Below are 20758 nucleotides of genomic sequence, written 5' to 3' on the forward strand. Positions count from 1 at the left end.
GCATTTTGTGGTTTTAAAGAATACACAACATTGCTGAGAAATACCACTTCAAATTTCCATTTTCATATTTTCTATTTGCATAATTTCTCATATTTTCCAAATAATATATTATATTTATTTATTATTATTATATTTATATAAATTATTGTTTTTATTTCATATTAAGTAATCAAACTAGTTGATCGTTTTATTTATTAATGAATGGAAACATCTTTTTACTTCTTAAATATTATTCTATAATGGTGAGATTTAATTTAAATCGGTATATATATATATTTTTAAAAAATGGTCACATGGCACCTTATGATTAGGTTGTATACCCTGAGATGTACCAAAATTTTTTTTTATCGAAAAAAATTACCTTTTGGTCCTCAAGTTTGGACACTATGTGCATTTGATCTATGAGTATTAAAAATGTACCTTTTTAGTTCTTAAGTTTATAAGAATAACCTATTTGGTCATTGAGTTTTCAAAATATACCTTTAATCCCTGGGTTTTCAAAAATAAGTTTAAAAAGTTTCTCAAATAATTTTATACTATTATTTTGAATAATTATATTACATTTTAAATTAGAAGAATAATTTTTAAAAATCACATCCTCTCCAAAACTATTTTTTCTAAATTTAAGTATCATATAATTATTTTTAAAAAGTCAAATAAAAAATACTTCAAGAACCTTTTAAACCCATTTTTATATATTTGGGTATTAAAAAGGTATCTATTGAAAATTTAGAGACCAAATAGACTTATTTTTATAAACTTGAAGACTAAAAAGATACATTTTAAAATTAAGGGACCAAATACACATATTCTTCAAAATTTAGAGACTAAAAATATAATTTTCTTTTTTTATATTCAATATGTTTATTATTTGTTATTAGGTTTAAATATCTTTGTGAAAGTTCTATTACAGTTGAGATATTTATATCCATTAAAAGTTTTACTAAAAAAAATGAGGTCCAAATGGTCAAAGAAATGATCTTTCCACTTACCATTTTTGTGATATAAGATATAACTGATGCTCGACGAAGACCAAAATGAGTAAATTTAAAAACTTTGTTATTTCAGAAACAAAAAATATATGAAATTAAGAAGAGAAAGAAAATTTGTCTATCTCATCGATGTGTAAAGTTATTTTCAAGTGTATAGTCGCTGTTGAATTCTTTTAGACGGTGCCATTAATCAACTATCCAAATTTAATGCTAAAAATATCTTCCTAAAAGGTAAAAACACACAAAAATGGGAAGTTTAAAATTATCTACTATGTATCAAATGGGTCGGAGAGAATTTTTTACAATTTCATTTTGCCTTTTACATCCTTTAAAATTCATATTTCGTCACTCATTATCACTATTTAAATTGAGGTGATTGTTCGTAAAATTAGTTATACGACGAAGTGGTATATAATTTCATGTATGGATGTAATTTAGATCATGTACGTATAATATCATCATTTAATGGTGGAGATAAGTTTGAATGGGCAATCACATTCTTTGTTTTATATTGCAACATTTTGATCGAATTGGTTACATAATAAGGTAATGTATTCTTTCATGTATGGCCTTAGCGTGATTTAAATCGTACAAATGAAACATTACAATCTAATAGTGACGATATGTTTGAATGGACAATCACGCTCTTTACTCCTTAAAATTTCATAAGTTCATATTTTATTTTTCCCTTCAAATAGTTATATTATTCGAGTCAAACAATGTAAAGGACTATTTTATTAATTATAATCTTTCTAAACTTTTTTATATATATTAAAATAACAACTATAAATTTTACGTAGTTAAAACGTCTTAGACTAGAAATTAAAACCATTGCATGGGTCTAGAAAATTAAAATTTAAACAAATACTCAAGAAAATAGTTAGCATGAAAAGTCTTTAAATAAGTTCTTATTTAAAAAAAAAAAAAAATACGTTTGGTGGTGAAATGACATATGAGTCATGCATGACGACAGCTTTATAAAATTAATCTACCATTTAATCATTGATTACGATAATAAAATGTGATAATCTCTCATAATATGAACGGATCAACATGTCTACATTTCAATCAAATTGTAAAAAGGATAAAGTCTAAAAAAAAAGTGATTGAAATTATGAATTTAGTGGTAAACTTTAAGCAACAAAAGGATAGAGGTTTATAATATATTTAATTGGCATTTCCACACTTGGACTGAACTCAAACCAACCTCCAAAGTATGAAAATTATATATAATTTTTTTTTTTTTTTTTTTTTTTTAAAAAAAAAAAATGATACTTGGAAATTTCTAAGGCAGAGCACTCAACTGAGAAAAAGTAAAACCATGTCAAAGAAAGTGGTTGAAATAAATTATTACAACTTTTTAGCTTTTGGAAAATACCAGAGGGTCTTTTTGTTTGGCACAAAATTGACTTGTTGACAAAGGAGTTTCCCCTTTTTTTTTTCTTTTTCTTTTTTTTTTCCTCTCTATTTTTAAATGTATTTTTTTTTGATAAGATGACCTAAATAGACTGGTCTGAGAAATAGTGACAAAAACAGGGATCCTAATATTGGATAGTTTGAAAAGTAAAGGAAATATAATAGATGATATGATATAAAATAGGACAATTTGCAAAAACCACCCTTAAATTGGTAGTTGTAATTATATCCGTAAAATTAAGCCTTCAAACTTATATAATTGTATAAATTGTAACATTTGTATAAGTTTGAAGGTTCAATTTCCCTCCAAAGATGAGAATATGAAATACTTTGGAATAAGATATTTCCATTCCCAAAATTAAAAACTTGTACCAAATATAGTGACAGAATATTATTTCCCATTCCTATCTCTTATTCCCATGAACTAAGTGGGCCATAGTATATATATATAAATCAAATAATTACAACGTTGTACTTATCTATAAATAACAAAAATTACACACCTGTACAATTCGACTTAAGTTAATCATCTAGGTTCCCTTTAGATGTGAGACTCCATCTCTCTCGAACTTAAACTCCCCCTAAGTATGTGAATATCAGTGTTGAAACACTTGAGCTCCTCCTAAGTGTGTGAGACTCCCTTTTTACTTCTACTTGTGAACTCCTTTCACACGAGAACTTAGACTCCCTCTAAGTCTTGAAAACTCCTTTCTCGATAAACATCTTAGGCCCCTCCTAAGGCTTGAGAAATCCTTCTTGATCAATAAAGTCTTAGGCTCCTCCTAAGACCGAGCGACCTTTGTTGTTGTGTTATGCTTACTGTAAACGCAAGTGAAGAACACACCATCACGATCACAACACAAAATCTTCTTCTTGAAATCAATGCAATGTAGTATGTATTCGATAGAATTCTCACAATGATCTCTCAAATGATATGTGCAACAACTCTAGCATGAGTACTTCTTGGACTTAAACAGCACAGTGGAATGATGAAAAATATCTCCAGATAAAATCGTCAGCTCATTAAAAAAGAAAATGTCCCAAATAAAATATTCTGCAGGATCAGTTGAATCTGAAAAAAAATATTCTGCAAATTTGACATCTAGAAAAACATCCTCTAAGACAAGATCCATCAGAAACAAAAACAGGGACAACTCCTAAAAGCCTAAGGAGAACTCTAGAAATCTTAAAAAAATATATTTAGCCAATATCACATTTCTAATAACCATACTTTAGGGTGATTTTTGCAATTTGCCCAGTAAAATATTAAACTTCATAAGCTTTTGGATCGATCGATGGTTTAAAATGGTATCAGAGCAAGTGATCTAGATGCTCAAATCTTGCAATGTTATTTCCTCCAATTAATATTGATTTCCACTTATTGAACTTCTTATATTAAGCTTTTGGTCAATCATTCTAGAAAATAGAATAGTATTTTTTTTAAAAAAATAATTACATTAGTTTAGGGGAAAAAAATCTAAATTGTCCATTTTTAGTATATATTTTTTAACTATACGATTATATTAACTTGTTGATTTTGATTGGCTTAGTAATTTTTTTGAAAAAGTTGTTTTGTTGTTAACCTTAGCGTTAAAGGAAAAATTATTCCATATGAAGCCCACATGTCAAATGTGGGATTCTAAATTTGTCTCTTAAAAGTTAAATATTATTAATGACAATAAAATATGAATTCTAGTACGGTGTCTCCTTCATATTATATTAGTTTAGCAATATACATAAATTTTCATAATTTTCTTTACAAAGAAAAAAATTATGGGATTCTATGATAAATTCGAGATATTTTTATAGTTTAGTGATAAAGGAAAAAAATGCTAAAATATTGCTAACTCATAATCCTAACAAGTGTAGGATTCTATTATAAATTCGAGATATTTTTATAGTTTCTTTCTCATACATCGAACAAATATCACTATAATAAGAATAAGCAACAAAATAATCGAAAAAAAAAAAACGAAAGTAGGGAACAAAAAATTTAAGTAGTAAACTCAAAACTTGGAAGAAAAACTATGACTCACAAGAAAGAAATTCCCTATGTGAAAAATATTGTTATAACCACACAAAACTGTCATCGATCTCAATTACAAGAGTATTCTATCAAAACTTTGTACAACTCTCACGCTTTTCTCTATTCTCAAACTAATAATACAAATAATAATAATAATAACAACAACAATAACTAGAGTAGAGTTAGCAGTAGTATACCCAAATTCATGATGTTTTTAACTATAACGATTTGAAACCAAAATCATATGTTCATTTTAGTAAACATTTTCACTATTTTGCTAAAACCGTACAAAAATTACCAAACATGCTAAATATGTATTACTAGACTATAATTCCAAAGTTAAATCAGAAAACATGATTATGAAGATTTGTGTAATAATAAAAACGACCATCCTAGATATCTCATAATAACCATTTTATGAAAAATATAGAAACTGATGGTAGCTAAAAAAAATCTAGACTTTAGTCAACATTATTATTATATTATTATTATTTTAGTTTTCGGGTCTAAAACTTCAAACTCCGAGTCGAGATAACGATTCTAATTCAAAGATCGCCTGATAAATGCTTTTTGTACTTTTTTTCCCCCTAAAGAAATAAAATAATGGCCAATTTTGTATAGTGGGCTGGGCATATTGTTGAAAAACGAATTCTTAGTTAACAAAACAAATCTTAATTAATTAATTAATTTAATATAATTTAATATAATAAAGAGAATCAAAGAAAAGCTTTTCGAATTCCGAAGTTTCTTACATTGAACAGTGTTCCCTTTGAAAATTGATCTGATTGACACAATCTCTCTCATCCTTTCTTTCACAAAATTAAAACTCAGTCAATGTTTTTTTTTTATTCTTGTTTTTTCCATGCCACATATTAATATATCATTTCATTTTCTTACCTAAATTTTCATCCTACTTCTTTTAATCTCCAAATCTAATGATTTTTTCGATCAATCCTTCCAAATATATATGGACGAATTTATTGTATATCTTAGTTTTTTTAATCACTGATTTTACATATATCTTATTCAGTTGTGTTATATTAGACTTAATTAAAGTTACAAAACTATATATATATATATATTCTCTTAATAATACTTAATTAGCTCCTCAATCTTAACCTACCTATTTGACCAACCTAGGAGGGATGAACGTTAGAAAAACAAAATGGCTGTTAAATTTTGAATGAGAAAAAGTAGTGATTTTTTCATAAGTCAATTTTTTTTGGGGAGAGATTTACAAATTTAGTCTATTAATAGAATTGTGTCTAGGTCTCTAAAAACTACCCTTAAAAATATTTAATAAAGACTTATAGGTCGAATACGTATATCTAACAAATTTTTAAACTTTCAATTATATGTTCATTTAATTCTAAATTTCAACGAAAGTCTAATTTTCTTAAATGCGTAATTTTGTATCTTATAAATTTTTAAATTTTTTTAATTTTACATCTAATAAATTTTGACCTATTAGACACATGCACACATATACAAGATTGTTTTTAAATATTAGAAAACGAGTCAACTTATATATAAATATAGTAAAATATTATTGTCTATCATTGATAGATAGTGACATTATTTTGCTATATTTGAAAATATTTTCAACAGTTTTCTATTTATATTCACGTTTCTACTCAACATAAAGTTGAAATTTTAAGTTTCATTTAATAACGATTTCTTTTAAGTTTTTAGTCTTTAAGATTTATGCTTGTTTTCCTTCCATTTCTCTATCATGGTTATCACCTATCTTAAAAAAACACTTAAATTCCTAGTTAAATTCTAGAAACAAAAACAAGTTTTTGAAAACTACAATTTATTTTAGTTTACTTTCAAAACTTAACTTGGTTTTCTAAAAATATGTGAGTAGAAAATGAATAACAAAATATAAAAAATTACTTGGAAGTAGTGTTTATGAATTTAATTATTTTTTTAAAATCAAATAATTATCCAATGAGATGTTAAAATTTTATTTTATATTTATTTAAAATTTTGAATATGTCGGAGGATATTAGATACATAATTTAAAATATATGGAGTCCAAATGATAATTAATTTCTAAAAGAAATCCTTTTAACTAAAGGAAAAATGCTATTTATAACTTTTAGAAGTGTTAAAAGGAAATACACTAAGGAGAAGGGGAAATGATAAGATGAATGAAATGAAACCGACTAAGCCTTTTCTCCCTTAGTGCATGGACGCGTGTTTTCTTTTCTTCCCACCGTTTGTTTGAAAATTTCATGCATTTTCATAAATTATTAATGTAATGAATACTAATCAAAAGTTATGAGAAATAAATTAATAATTTAATACACCCTTTTGAAATGTCTCTTTCATATTTGGAATCTTTCGACTATAAATACTCCTCTTTGGCTTCCTCTACCACTATATCCTATTCTCATACTCATAAATATATATATATATATATATATATATATATATATATCAGAACACATCAGCTCTCTGTTGCAACTCTCTTTTTATGCAAACAAACAAGAGTTTCTTCCCCAACATCATCAAATATGAAGTTCGGCAAACAATTTACTGCACAAATGGTTCCAGAATGGCAACAAGCTTACATGGATTACGATTTTCTCAAATCTCTCTTGAAGCAAATTGACACTTTCAACAAAACCCACGCTAGAAACCACCCTACTAGCCACTCCGGTCAGCTCCGGAGAACCCTCACTCTCTACAGAGCTTTTAGCGGCTTAACGCTCCGCCACAGCCATAGCCACGGCCACGCTCATGCCCATGCCCATGGCCCGAACAGCCATCCAACAAGTCCTGCAGGTTTGGTAAAACTCATGCTGACGGTCTTTTGTTTTACTCATTCTTAGAAACGTTGGATAATACTTTTAGGTCGATGGAGTGATTTAGTAGTTACTGAATTAAGTTTTGGCTATAAGAATTGTTATAAGTTTGTGATCGCGTGTGCAGGTTCGCCTCAGGATGCGGTGGAGGAGCAGGCGATATTGGTGAATGCGGTGAACCGGGACGGGACGAAGAAGTATCGGACGACGTTTTTGATGGCGGACGAGGAAGGAGGAGAGTATGAGCTGGTGTATTTCAGGTCGTTGGATAGGGAATTCAATAAAGTAGACAAGTTTTATAAGTCGAAAGTGGAGGAAGTGGTGAAGGAGGCGAGTGTGTTGAATAAACAAATGAATGCTTTAATTGCTTTCAGAATAAAAGTGGAGAATCCAGAGGGTGTTTGGGATTATTCCGGCAACCGGCGGACGGAGGAGATTACAAGGCTGGCCACTGATATTGCTGCTTCAACTGCTGCTTTGTCATCTTCCACTCCTTCTGGGGTCAGAGCTAGCAGTAAGTCTTTTAACCTAATTAATAAAAATGATAAATTGTAAAATCTACCCTAAAATTTTATGGAAATTATAATTATATCTTCCAATTTTTAACCATGAAAATTGAACCTCTAACTTGTGTAAGTGTTAAAAGAACAGTACAAATTGTAACAATTAATAAGTCTGATGACTCAATGCTTTTAATTTAATAATTTTCACTATATTTTACGGTGGTTTTTGCAATTTTTTCTAATAATAATTAAAACTATTGTGTGTATATATATATTTTTATTTTTATTATTTATATTTCTTCACTATTTCTCTAGAATAATATATGGCTCAATTAATGACTATCAATATGGATGGAGGAAATTATCAAAATTGAGATGACAAAGAGCCTTTAGTTTGTAGCAAATATGACTTAAAAGTACTCCTAAATCTAAAAGTTTTAAGCCCTTTGATAATCATTTAGTTTTTTGTTTTTAGTTTTCGAAAATTAATTTTATAGACATTACTTCTACCTCCAAATTTCTTTTTTCGTAAACTACTTTTTATCAATAGTTTAAAAAACATAACTAAAATTTTAAAACTAATAAAAATTAACTTTTAAAAGCTTATTTTTGTTTTTGAAATTTGATTAATAATTCAATTATTGTAATAAAGAAATATGCAAATCATTTTCAGAAACAGAGAGGAAATAAACTTAATTTTCAAAAAACAAAAAACGAAATAGTTACTAAATGAGGTCTTAATAAGTTAGAGAATATATGTATAACACGGTATATCCTACTAAATAATATGATAAGATTTTGTATGAAAAGAGTATTTTTATTGTAAGGATTGATGGTTTAATGTCTCGTAATGGTCCAAAAAAAATAAAATAAAACCCTAGTATTATTTTTCGACTCAACCCATCATTTTAGGGTTTGTAGAGTAGAATCAAATATAGTCGTAGAATAGCATTTATTTTAGAAGTATTTTTTTTACTAAAGTGTTTTTAATATTCTGAAGATTTCGATAAAAATAATTTATTTTCAAAATAACTTATTATTTTTAGGACTAATAATTAAGTAGATGACAATATTTTAAAAAAATAACAAATATAACAAAATCTATCAGTGATAAACTCTAAAATTGATAAATTCTTTTATTGATAGGCTGGACAATAATTAGAATGACAATAAATTCTTTTATTGATAGCAATAATTAAGTGATAAAAATACTTTTATAGCAATAATTTCTCACCATTCATTTCAAAAATACTTTTCAATAGACTAATTGTAATCATTAATCAGTATTAAATAATTAAGTACATGACAATATTTAAAAAAAAAATAACAAATATAACAAAATCTATTAGTGATAAATTCTAAAGTTGATAAACTTCTTTTATTGATAGATTCGAGAACTGAATTTAAATTTTGCTATATTTGTATTTTTTTTTTTTTTTTGACATTATCACTATTAAATAAGTGTCTGAATTTAGAGATTCTGGTTAATTGCATAGGAAGAGTTCATATAGCGATGGATTCCATAGAAGAAGGGTCGAGCCACAATGAGCATAGCAGCCATAAACCAAACAAGGAATCATGGAAAGATGATAACAAAGATGAAAATGGAGAGAAGAAATCAAAGGGTACTGAAGATAATGAAGGGCAGGAAAGAAAAATGAAGGCCAACAGACCACCTCCAATTGAAGTTCTTGACCGTGTAACGATGAACACAACTCTAGAGACCCCAAGATCCACCATTAAAGGCCTTCTCAATTTTCCCAAAAATTCTGAACTTCAATTCAACAAAGAAAATCTCAACAAAATTGAGAACCAACTCAAGAAGGCTTTTGTTGTGTTTTACCACAAGCTTAGGCTGCTCAAGAGCTTCAGGTAATTTTAAATTTAATAATTGGTCTCGTAATGATAGTTTGATAACTATTTGATCTTTTTTTTTTTTTTTTTTAGTTTTGAGAATTAAGCCTTTAAATATCATGTTCACTTCTAAATCTATTATTTTTGTTATCTATTTTTTATCAATATTTTTAAAAATTAAGATAATTTTTGAAAACTAAAAAAAGTAGTTTTTATTTTTTAAATTTAGTTAAGAATTCAACTTTATTATTCCTTTCTTATAAGAAATCGATAGAAAATATGCTAAATTTTCAAAAAAAAAAAAAAAATCCCGTTTGATAATTATTTTTACAATGATTTGCTTCTTAAGTACAATAGTTGAATCTTTAGCCAAATTTCAAAAAACGAAAACAAAATTTTAAAAATTACTTGTTTTAGATTTCAAAATTTAGTTTAGTTTTTTAAACCATTGATAAAAAAATAAATAATGATGGAAGAAACTTGGAGGTGAAAGTAATATAATGATTATCAAGCAGGACCTAAATGTTTATCAAGCAAGGCTTTATAAATATGCATCATTTTTCTTCTTCTTCCTTTTTATTTATTTATTTTTTTTTAATAATGTATGGAATTTTCTAAATTTTCCTCTGGATGAAACAGCTTCTTAAATACTTTGGCATTTTCAAAGATAATGAAGAAATATGATAAGGTAAAACATTCAACTTGAATTCTTTGTTATATTCAAGAGATGAGCTTTGAAAAGAGCATAAATATATATTATTTCAGCTTATAAGTTCTAATTTTGGATGCATATAATTTGATAATAATGGGTGCAGATTACATCAAGAGATGCAGGAAAGTCATATATGAAGATGGTGGACAGCTCTTATCTTGGGAGTTCTGATGAGGTTGTTTGAATTTTCAAAATCCTTTAGCTGCTAATTAGTTATTTTGAAATTATGGAACAATTTTTTTTTTTTTTTTTTTTTTTTTTTTTTTGAAGCAAGTGTTTTGTCCAATAGGACATATAAAAATGCAATGTTTCAATCCCATTTTTCAAGAAGTTAAGACTGAAAGTTCTCAAATTTCCATTCCCACCTACCACATTGTATATATTTTTATACAATTACCTACAATTTTCAAAGTTATTATCCTCAGATTTTAGAAATGACTTTAAATACCCACTAGGTCAAGTTTTTTCCCCTTCTTATTTTATCTTTTTATGTTACTATTGCATTATATGAAATAGTCCAATTTGTCAGAAAGGTAAAAAACAGTCCAAGTATAAACACAACTATCACATCCTTTTTGACACGTTTGAATAATATTACTAACACGAGCATAGTTCAATTAGTTAAGATACGGATAATTTTTCTGTAAGATGAATGGTTTGAATTTGATCGTACAATTGCAATTATATTCTAATAAAGATGAACGTATTTAAGTAATATCTCGAGTCCTGCTGATGACATTATTGGCATTAAACCAGGTTTCCAAATTGATGGAGAGGGTGGAAGCTGCATTTATCAAACACTTCTGCAATGCCAATCGTACCAAAGGAATGAACATCTTGAGACCCAAAGCAAAGAAAGAAAGACATAGAACTACATTTTCAGTTGGTAAATAACCATCATGAATTGCTTTCATTTCTAACTTTTTCCATCACATAATTCCCTTAATTGACGTTCAAACTCTTGGTCAACTCGAACAAATATTTCAGGTTTCTTTGCTGGTTGCACCATAGCTCTTGTTGTCGCCCTCATTTTTATTACACGAGCCCGGCATATAATAGACAAAGAAGGCAGCACCCAGTATATGGAAACCATGTTTCCTCTTTATAGGTAACTTAAAAGGCTGTTGTTTTCGTTTCTTGTTTTCTGTTTTCCATTTCTGAGAAGTGAATAGTAACCGAACATTTTTCTAAAACATTAGTATTCTTATTCATTCCTCTGCTTGTTTAATGCAGCTTGTTCGGATTCGTTGTCTTGCACCTGCTAATGTATGCAGCAAACATATACTTTTGGAGGCGATACCAAGTGAATTATTCCTTCATATTTGGTTTCAAGCAAGGCACTGAATTGGCATATCGAGAGGTTCTCCTTCCCAGTTTTGCTGTGGCAACTCTTGCTTTGGCCTGTGTTCTTTCTAATCTTGACATGGAGATGGACCCTGTAACAAAGTCATATCAAGCAGTGACTGAACTTCTCCCTTTAGTTTTGCTCCTTGTAAGATTGATCTCACAAAAACCTACTCATTTGGCCATAAAGCCATTAACTTGTGGCTAAAAATCTGGTCTTTGTCCTTGCTTGTAGGTTGTGATTGCAGTCTTCTTATGTCCACTCAACATCTTATATCGCTCGAGTCGCTTCTTCCTCATAAGAACTGTGTACCACTGCATATGTGCTCCTCTCTACACGGTAAGCTAGAGATTCAAACTTCTGACCATTATGGAAGGTTGAACTATCCTCTAATTTCAGATACTTTTCTTCATTGATAGGTCATCTTTCCCGATTTCTTCTTAGCAGATCAGTTAACCAGCCAGGTTAGTTGCATCAAGCTTTTTTCTTCTCACAAGGTTCTTCAGTTCAAGAATTTACCTCCATCTTAGATACTGAAACAATTTACTTCGAATCGATTCAGGTGCAAGCACTTCGTAGCTTGGAATTCTACATTTGCTATTACGGTTGGGGAGATTACAAACATCGACGGAATACTTGTGCAACTAACACCGTATTCAACACTTTCAGCTTCATCATTGCTGTTATTCCATATTGGTCACGTCTCCTTCAGGTTTGAATCTTGTCATCATCCAGCTTTTGAGTTCTATCTAAAACAGGTAAAAGTTATATCACTTACACAAAAACTTTTGTTGGATTCTCATTCTTGCAGTGTCTCAGGCGACTGTATGAGGAGAAAGACGCAATGCAGGGGTATAATGGAATCAAGTACTTCTTGACAATTGTAGCTGTTTGCTTAAGGACAGCTTATAATCTGAACAGGGGAATAACCTGGAAAGTGCTAGCTGCAATTTTCTCGGCTGTTGCTGCCATTATATGCACATATTGGGACATCGCCATCGACTGGGGCCTTCTGCAGCGCCACTCAAAAAACCGATGGCTGAGAGACAAGCTACTTGTTGGTCACAACAGTGTATACTATGTGGCAATGGTGGGTTTCTCATAGGATATTCACTGCAAAAGGAAAGATGAGAGTTAACTTATTCTAGTAATCTGAACAAGTTTGTATTAATCAAATGCAGGTCTTAAATGTTTTACTGAGGTTTGCTTGGCTGCAAACTGTGTTAGATTTCCAGTTCTCCTTCCTGCATACACAAGGTTTGATTACAATAGTGGCCAGCCTCGAGATCATTCGTCGTGGCATATGGAATTTCTTCAGGTATGACTTTGAAATTCAGTTCTTTAAGGATCTTTCCTCAACTGCCTGCAATTCTTTCTGAAATCTTAAATGGTTTATTGACTTGGCCCTTTTGGTTTAGGTTGGAGAATGAGCATCTGAACAATGTTGGGAAGTATCGTGCATTCAAATCTGTACCACTGCCTTTCAACTATGATGAAGATGATGACAAAGATGATTGAAGTTTTTCGGACAGTATTCTTTCAACATATACAGTTTACTTGTTTCTAAATGTAAACAATTTTTTTTTCTTTACCGTATATATTTAATAACACACCATTGCAATATTATCATTGCAATATCTTTGACCTTCTGATGATTCCTTCAAACCTAATGGAATTAGTATAAAAAAAGGAACAATCACTGCAATCCGATCATAGTTATATCCAAAGGGCACAGAATGAACAATTTCCGAGAGAACACTGTGCTGCCCACCTTTATTTCCGGTACTTCTCACACAGCACAGTGTTCTTTCACATCTAACGACTTCACGAATTTCGCGTGTTGTCTATACTGCTACAAGTAAGACACTCTGGTAGACAGGCCTATACATTCTAGCAGGGAGATGGAAAAGATCCAACCACAATTGCAGTAATCGTACAAAGGAAAGGTTCAGAAACTGGAAATTGAAATACAGAGAAACTACTGGCACTCTTCCCTGTAATAAGCCTGAAGAGTGATCAGTGTTTACATTAGTGAAGGTTATGTTCTCTGAAATACCAAGTTGATGCACACATGAGAAGCCTACAGAGTAAAATCAACATGAACATGGATGAATGCTGTAAAGGCATCACTTTCTAAACTTTGGCAGGAAAGGAAACCGCATTTTTCAGAACTCTTCTCAATGTTCTCTTGCTCAGTTTGATTTGGCTCGTTTAAGGCTTCTTCTTGGTGTCATTTTTCCAAATCCTTCGAAGGAGTCTCAATTCAAGATATCTATCGTTGTTGGACTGTTTTTTTAGAACATCATTAAGCTTTGGCTTACAGTTATTAGCTTTGCCCTTGTTTAGTTATCTAATGTTTTTCTTGTATGCAGTATTTTTGTTTCTTTTTGTAATCTCTTTTTGTATCCTTCAACATTAATTTTTTTTCATATTCTCAATGAAAAGTTTTGTATCCTTTTAAAAAAAACAATAAAACACATGCAAGTTTTGTGCTTTGTAGCTGAAATGACAACCAAGTTTTCAAACGCACACAAACACATACGTGCATGCAACAACCATATATTTGCAACTCGGAGTTCAGTAGCTAAAGAACCCTATCTCACCATTCATCTCAAAACATCCTTACAAGTAGCATAAGATGGACCTCAAGAGTATAGATAGAACCTAGCTTCAGTGTACATCTGAAAAGAAAAACTATTAGATTGCAAAGCATCAAAGCAAACTCCTAATATGACACCCCTCCGGGTGTTTAAGGGGTGAGTGTATTGAACTTTTGGAACAAAAACACAGGCTTACTGTGAGCCATCTTATTAATCTCAACCTCCTATATCTCAAGAATTTGTACACCAAAATTTGGAAAAGAACTATAAACCTGACCGATCCATCTCACTCAAATGGCTCATCTTGCCGTAAGTTTGAAAGAAAGTATACCAGTGTAGATAACTTTTCTGACCGATCAGGAAACTTTCCATCTTGCAACTGTCAAATGGTCACATTCATGCAATAAATAGTACTGGTTCCATACTAATTACACATAATTCTTCTTGATATAATTCACAGTGACAGCCTAATTGGCAAAAGATCAAATTGTGCAACTAAACATCCAAGATTCAAATCACAAAACTCCAGTTACCTTTAAAGGAGGAAAAAGAAGGAACATGTTCAAGCTCTCCTTGATCCTTACGTATGTCATCTTAAGGGTTCCAAGTATTTTGCCCTCACTATTTTGGAATGATCATTAATTTTTCTTAAGTCATACGGTTTTGAAGGTAAGGAGGGTACTTTTTCATGCCAGTTCGACAATTACATACATTAGAAGCCTGTAACCAAAGTCTAAATCTCAAACCAATATGTGGTCAATAATTTCCTCGTGCATTTCATTCTTAATTAAAATACAAAAAGCTTTTGTGAGTAACTATTATGGGAAAGGATCTATAAAATCCTGAAATGGGGGCATTGTAAGCCCCAAACACAATTAAAATTCATAAGCACATCATTTATCACTAAGACGTAATAATAGCTACTAAAAGTCTGATAATTCTATCCCACCAGTGTTCTAAGAGTACTATGAAGAACGATCAGATCGTTCCTAAAACAAATCATACACCATATTACAACAGCATTCTATTTTCTCTTGCCAACAACATTGAATCGTTCACTACAAAGGGAGACAACACACCAATCTGAAAATGGAAAATGCTAACAGCCTCAATCCTTTCACCTAAATCCTAACGAGGTAGAAGACATCAAATAAATAGAAACCAAAAACAAAACTTATAACTAAGATACAGTTATAATTCCAAATCACAAGACATGGTTAGCTTTCAAATACACCTCTTTTCAACAGTCTACAAGGCTTAATTCCCATGCCATAAACAGGAAACCAACAAATCATTAAATTAGTTCTCCAAAGTCCAGATGAAAAGTTAAACCATGCAATTTTCATACATACAAACCAGAAAGTTTCTAAAAGGAAAAAAAATCACATGTTATATAGTTCACAAATTAAGTTCTTATTAAGAACACAGTTCATACATGAAGTGATAGGAAATGATTTTTGCTTATGTTTCCAACTATAGCTGAAAGGGGGAATTCAGATGGAGTCTTTATCTAAATGACAAAGGCAGCATTAGGGAATATGATTGTGAAAAATTATATTAGGCAACAATGGCATAAACAATTATTCAGAAGTTTGAATTAAATCAAAAAAGGTAAGACCTCTTCTTTCCTATGATACTTTGAGATAAAATTATCAGCTTCCGTTGCACTAAGACAAAGAGTTTAAGGAAGATATCTTCCACAGCCTGTTAAAAGATAGACTAGAAACTAAAATACTCTAAAAAAATAATGTTTTCCGCCTCAGGAATCAGATCTAACGAGCAGCAACCAACTTCACTTACCTCCAGCAGAGGCCTTCTGTTCTTCCAAATTCTCGGAACCCGGATTTACCTCCAGGTCTTTGGAATTCGAATTTTGCTGGGTAGCATTTGGAGTTATTTCCTTCTCCAATTCAATAATCGCTTCCTCCTCTGCCATTTTCTCCGCCTTCAGAATCGGCTCGTAATAATCCGCATGAGCCTCCATGCATTTCTTCAGAGCCCCGGTTACTTCAAAGCACTTCTCTACAATATCCTCCTTGTTCTTCTCCGCCTCCTCAATGCACTTCTCCCACTCTATGAAGCTATCCTTGCAACCACCCCCTTTCATAAACAAGCAAAACCCACATTCCCCCTCCTCTTCCTCTTCTAGATCCTCTCCTTCTTCATCTCCACCTCCACTTTCGGGAATCCTTCCTGATTGGGCTGATTCCTCGGAATATTTTTCCTCAGACCGATTTGAGGAACCCGATTGTGGTTGATCTTCCAGGGTTTTAGTGGCGGCGGCTTTTGATTCTGCGTCTTGGAGTTTCGACTCCGAAGTGGACATCCTAGCTGGTGCCGGAGGAGCAATCGGATTCGAAGCTGGCAGTGATGGTGTCGCTAGGCTTGTTGTGGCGGAATCGTTCGTCGTTGCACCGCCGGCTTAAACCCCCAAAACCCTCAGGAAAGGAATGACTCAACAGGGGTTTCTTAAGGTCAAAGCATGAGGGCTGACTGTAATTTTTGTTGTGAGAATACGGAAAGCTACCATGTTTTTCACTCCTGTTAAGTATGAACTTAACTTTGATCCTAAATTCAGCCCCAAGGATTTCAAAACAGATGTACTCGTGTAGGGTTCAAATTTTTTTTTTTTCTTTTTTTAAATATAACTCATATAGCTCCAATGCTCTAATTTTTTATTTTTAAAAAAGGAAAAAAAGAAAAAGAAAAAGAAAAAAGAAACTTGGTTGGACGCATCTTCGAATACCCATTCACCCATAAAAATCTAGTATGTGGTGTATATATATATATATATATATATATTTTACACTTGCAGGGCAAAACAAATTATATTAGTTAGATTCATAGCCCATATATTTACAAAAATGGCAAAAACAAAACTCAACCTATATATAAAAGGATATAAAATGTCATAAATGCCTTCTACTGATATACACTTGATATAGCTGATGTACTATCAATATACTTGATAATGATATACTTGTCAACTATGTACCTGTTTATACTATTGATAGATTTGATAATGATGCATTTGACTGATAAATTGTTGATAAATTAGTTAATCATTTACTCATTTGAACCGCTGATAAATTTGATACACTTGACTGTTATACTTGACTAATATGTTGTCGATAAACTTAATAATGACATACTTAATTGAGTTGATATATTATATAATGATACACTTAAATTAAAAATAAAAAAAGAAAAAGAAAAGGAAAAAGAGAAAACTTGTACTTATTTTTCTTCGCTGCAATAGACCCTTCTTCCCAACATCTCTCTTTCACCAACCAACACTATTCCACACTATTTATCGTTGGCCGCTACACCACCTCCTCCTCGTTTACCTCCGTCGATAATCGCACATCCGATCGCCTCTTTTTTCTCTATCTTTATTTTTCCAACATCTCTCTTTCACCTACTAGTACTGTTCCACCTCCTCTCCCCTTACCTCCATCGACCACCACTCTTCAAGTCGCCAACTACCACTTTTCTCTCTCTATTAATTGATTGTTTATGGCAAATATGGAATAAAAAAAATTTGAAATCCATATTTGAAGTTTTTGCCATATTTACAAAATATCAAATACGAGTCACACACCTACAAAATAACATATTTAAATTTCAACCCATTACGATTTCTTATCTTTTAATAAAAAATTAGATTATTTTTTTAACCAATAAGAAAATGGAATGCATGAGATTAGGTTGCACTTCATCGTTGTCCTTTAAAAAAATGATAATAGATTACAATATTAACGTGGGCATAATGTTCACTTCCTTTATGAAATCTTAGCTCTTCTCCTTCTTATTTATTAAGACCACCTTACAATTATAAACTAGCCTACTGATAAAAATCTTCATGTATCAAGGTTGTACGCCTAGAATAAAGGAATAATCTGTCTCTCTTAATGTCTTTCCACTTTCGTCGTTTGGCAACAAACTCTTCGTCCTATTCTTTTGAACACGAGACAGTTGTTCCTGCTAACCGGTTAATTACAACCATATATTTTGATAAGAAACAATTTCATTGATGTATGAAATTACAATAAAGGGGAAGAGAAGCCTCGAACTAATGGAGTTACAAAAGAGTTCTCTCAAAAGACAATTAAAACTATAAAAATGGAATAATTTTGATAATTTACACGATAGTAATGAAGATAACATGCTCCAAAAAGAGGTTGTAGTGTTGGACTTTAACATTGAAAATGTAGTTGTTTCGTTTGATCCAAACTAACCACAAAAAAGCTTTGACAAGTTGCAACTAAAGAAGGCTCTTTCTACCGTTGAAAGGGTGACCCTCAATCATAAGGAATAGGAAGCACCTAATGTTCAGAGGGAAGACCAATGTCCAATTGAAAGCGATGAGACTGTGGTTCCAAAACTTTGTAGAAAAAGGGCATGAGTTAAAAAGGTGCCTTTATGTCTTGCTGTCGTTTTAGCAAAGGGTGCACCAACTGGGGGAGATAGGCAAGGATGGACAACGACTAGAGTTGGACATGGGGGCAGGGTGGGGTCAGGGATGTACTCCCTGTTCCCGTTCCCGCAAGGATTTTTAATCCCCATCCCCGCCCCATTCCACATTTTGAGGAGTTGGGGTTGGGGTTGAGGAATCCCCGTTCGGGAATCGGGTCCCTGCAGAGAAAAAAATCATTGCCCATTAGTTTTTCTTTTTAATTTTTTTATTTAGAACCAATAATTTTTTGTATTTCTATTGAAACGATACACTTTTTAGGTAACAAGTTAGTATTATTATTGTTTTATTTATTTAACTTAATAATAAACAATATTTTAACATTTCTTTATTTTAAAATTTAATAAAAAAATTAAAGTTAATTATATTATGAAATAAAATAAAAAAAATAAAAACAATAGCTAAAGCTATTGTTATATATATATATATATAACAATATTATGAAATAAAATTAAAAAAAATAAAAAAAAAATAAAAACCAATATTATGAAATAAAATAAAAAAATAAAAAAAATAAAAACAGTAGCCTAAACTTAAAGCTATTGTTTATATATATATATTTGGGATGGGGCGGGGATATGCTCCCCGTCCCCGGTCAAACAAGGAATTCCTCACCCCGATCAGGGCAGGTACCTGCGGGGATTTTTGCCAACTCTAACAGGAGTGTTGTAATTTGTCTTGAGTGAGAATGCCCTTATGCGCAAGCTCCCATTAAAAAAAAAATTGATCTTTCTGGGTAATGGTCAGACCAAATGGATTTGAAAGGGCCAGCGGAAGCATTGGTGTAAGAATGTTTTGTAGGAGTATATCAGCATGCAGCGAAAGCAACAAGAATCAATAAGCATTCTAATTCATTAATTTTGGCTGTTAATAAAGCATGGTCATGCAATAATAAGAGGGTTTCAAGTAATACTTTTGTAGAGCCTCTTTGAATCACGATTTCAGCTACAAATCTTCTCCAAATCTCGTTGTGAACCACCTCAAGATCTTTTCTACTATTCTCTTGGAGCTTTAGATTGAGTTGTGAGACTCAAAATAAGCATGAATGAAGGGAACTTGGAGAATAGCTCACTGCACCATCCACTTGAAGAACACCTTCTTCAACTCAAATTTTTCTATAAAAATTCAACTGATGCATGCCTCAATTCCATTTCCATCTTCTTTATTTATTGCAGGACATTCATGCAAAGAAGAAGATTACATGAGATGCAGCTCATGCTTGGAGCATTGAAGCTAGAGTCAAGTGGATGTTTAGTGAGCAACTTGGTTGATAGTGGAGAAATCCATATTTCCAAAATTTTTGTTTTCCAATTTTAAAATTTCCAAATTGATTTCTAAAAACAACTTTGATTTCAAAAAATGAAAAACTTTATTAATTTTACAAAATTAATAATAAATATTAATTAAATAATTCAATTAATTCTAATTAATTTAGTATCAAATATTAAATTAATTTTACACAAATTCCACCTTCATAAATTTAATATTTAAATCATATTTAAATGTTAATTAATTCTCCAATTCCGTTTAATTCCAAAATTAAACGCGTAATTATATCTCATATAATTACTAATTCCCTTAATTCTAATTTGATCGCTTCAAATTAACTTATCATGCTACTCTAAAGCTAATCTATTTACGAGCTAATAGGAGATATTGTGGACCTACAGATCATGGGCTTCAACAATCCGAGATTAATTGGCTAAACTCTTTGCATCAAATTAACCCTCATTCGTCAACTAATGGGCCACTCCACTACAGCCCACAGTTGCACTCCCCTCACTGTAGATATATTATGTCCACTCGATATAACCATGATTAGTAAGTTAACCCTTCACAGGTTATTCGTAATAATGGCTGGGTCAAATATCTGTTTTACCCCCGAGATTACTTCTTGTTCCTTAAGTTCTACTAATCCTTTAATGTACAATTGATTTGTGATTCGATCAACAAACCGAGTCCCTTTCGGGCCAATGAGAGGGTGGGGTCCCTTGTTTAAGACCCAAAGTCAGCACTTAAGGGAACA

At 31.2% G+C, this 20758-nt stretch overlaps 2 protein-coding genes across 3 annotated transcripts; one reads left to right on the forward strand and one right to left on the reverse strand.

Moving 5' to 3' along the window:
- Nucleotides 1–6825: 6825 nt before the first annotated feature.
- On the forward strand, nt 6826–13307 carry LOC120081967 (phosphate transporter PHO1 homolog 3-like). Of its 2 annotated transcripts, XM_090315826.1 has the most exons (15): nt 6841–7224; nt 7372–7504; nt 7619–7758; nt 9244–9619; nt 10241–10289; nt 10417–10488; nt 11070–11199; nt 11301–11421; nt 11547–11805; nt 11893–11997; nt 12078–12122; nt 12221–12370; nt 12470–12748; nt 12840–12976; nt 13077–13307. In XM_090315826.1, exons 1-15 carry the CDS (start codon nt 6954–6956, stop codon nt 13174–13176), a joined length of 2367 nt encoding a protein of 788 aa, XP_090171952.1. In that variant the 5' UTR covers nt 6841–6953; the 3' UTR covers nt 13177–13307. The 2 variants fall into 2 exon arrangements, with proteins under 2 accessions (XP_038893080.1, XP_090171952.1); XM_039037152.2 differs by having other exon boundaries at nt 6826–7224; nt 7372–7758.
- A 2480-nt stretch (nt 13308–15787) lies between these two features.
- Nucleotides 15788–16862, reverse strand: LOC150035246 (uncharacterized). Its single transcript, XM_090315827.1, has one exon. It carries the CDS (start codon nt 16582–16584, stop codon nt 16051–16053), a length of 534 nt encoding a protein of 177 aa, XP_090171953.1. The 5' UTR covers nt 16585–16862; the 3' UTR covers nt 15788–16050.
- Nucleotides 16863–20758: the final 3896 nt, after the last annotated feature.

The sequence above is a fragment of the Benincasa hispida genome, chromosome 7, assembly GCF_027475165.1.
Source record: "Benincasa hispida cultivar pf3 chromosome 7, pf3_genome.v1.1, whole genome shotgun sequence".
NCBI lineage: Eukaryota > Viridiplantae > Streptophyta > Magnoliopsida > Cucurbitales > Cucurbitaceae > Benincasa > Benincasa hispida.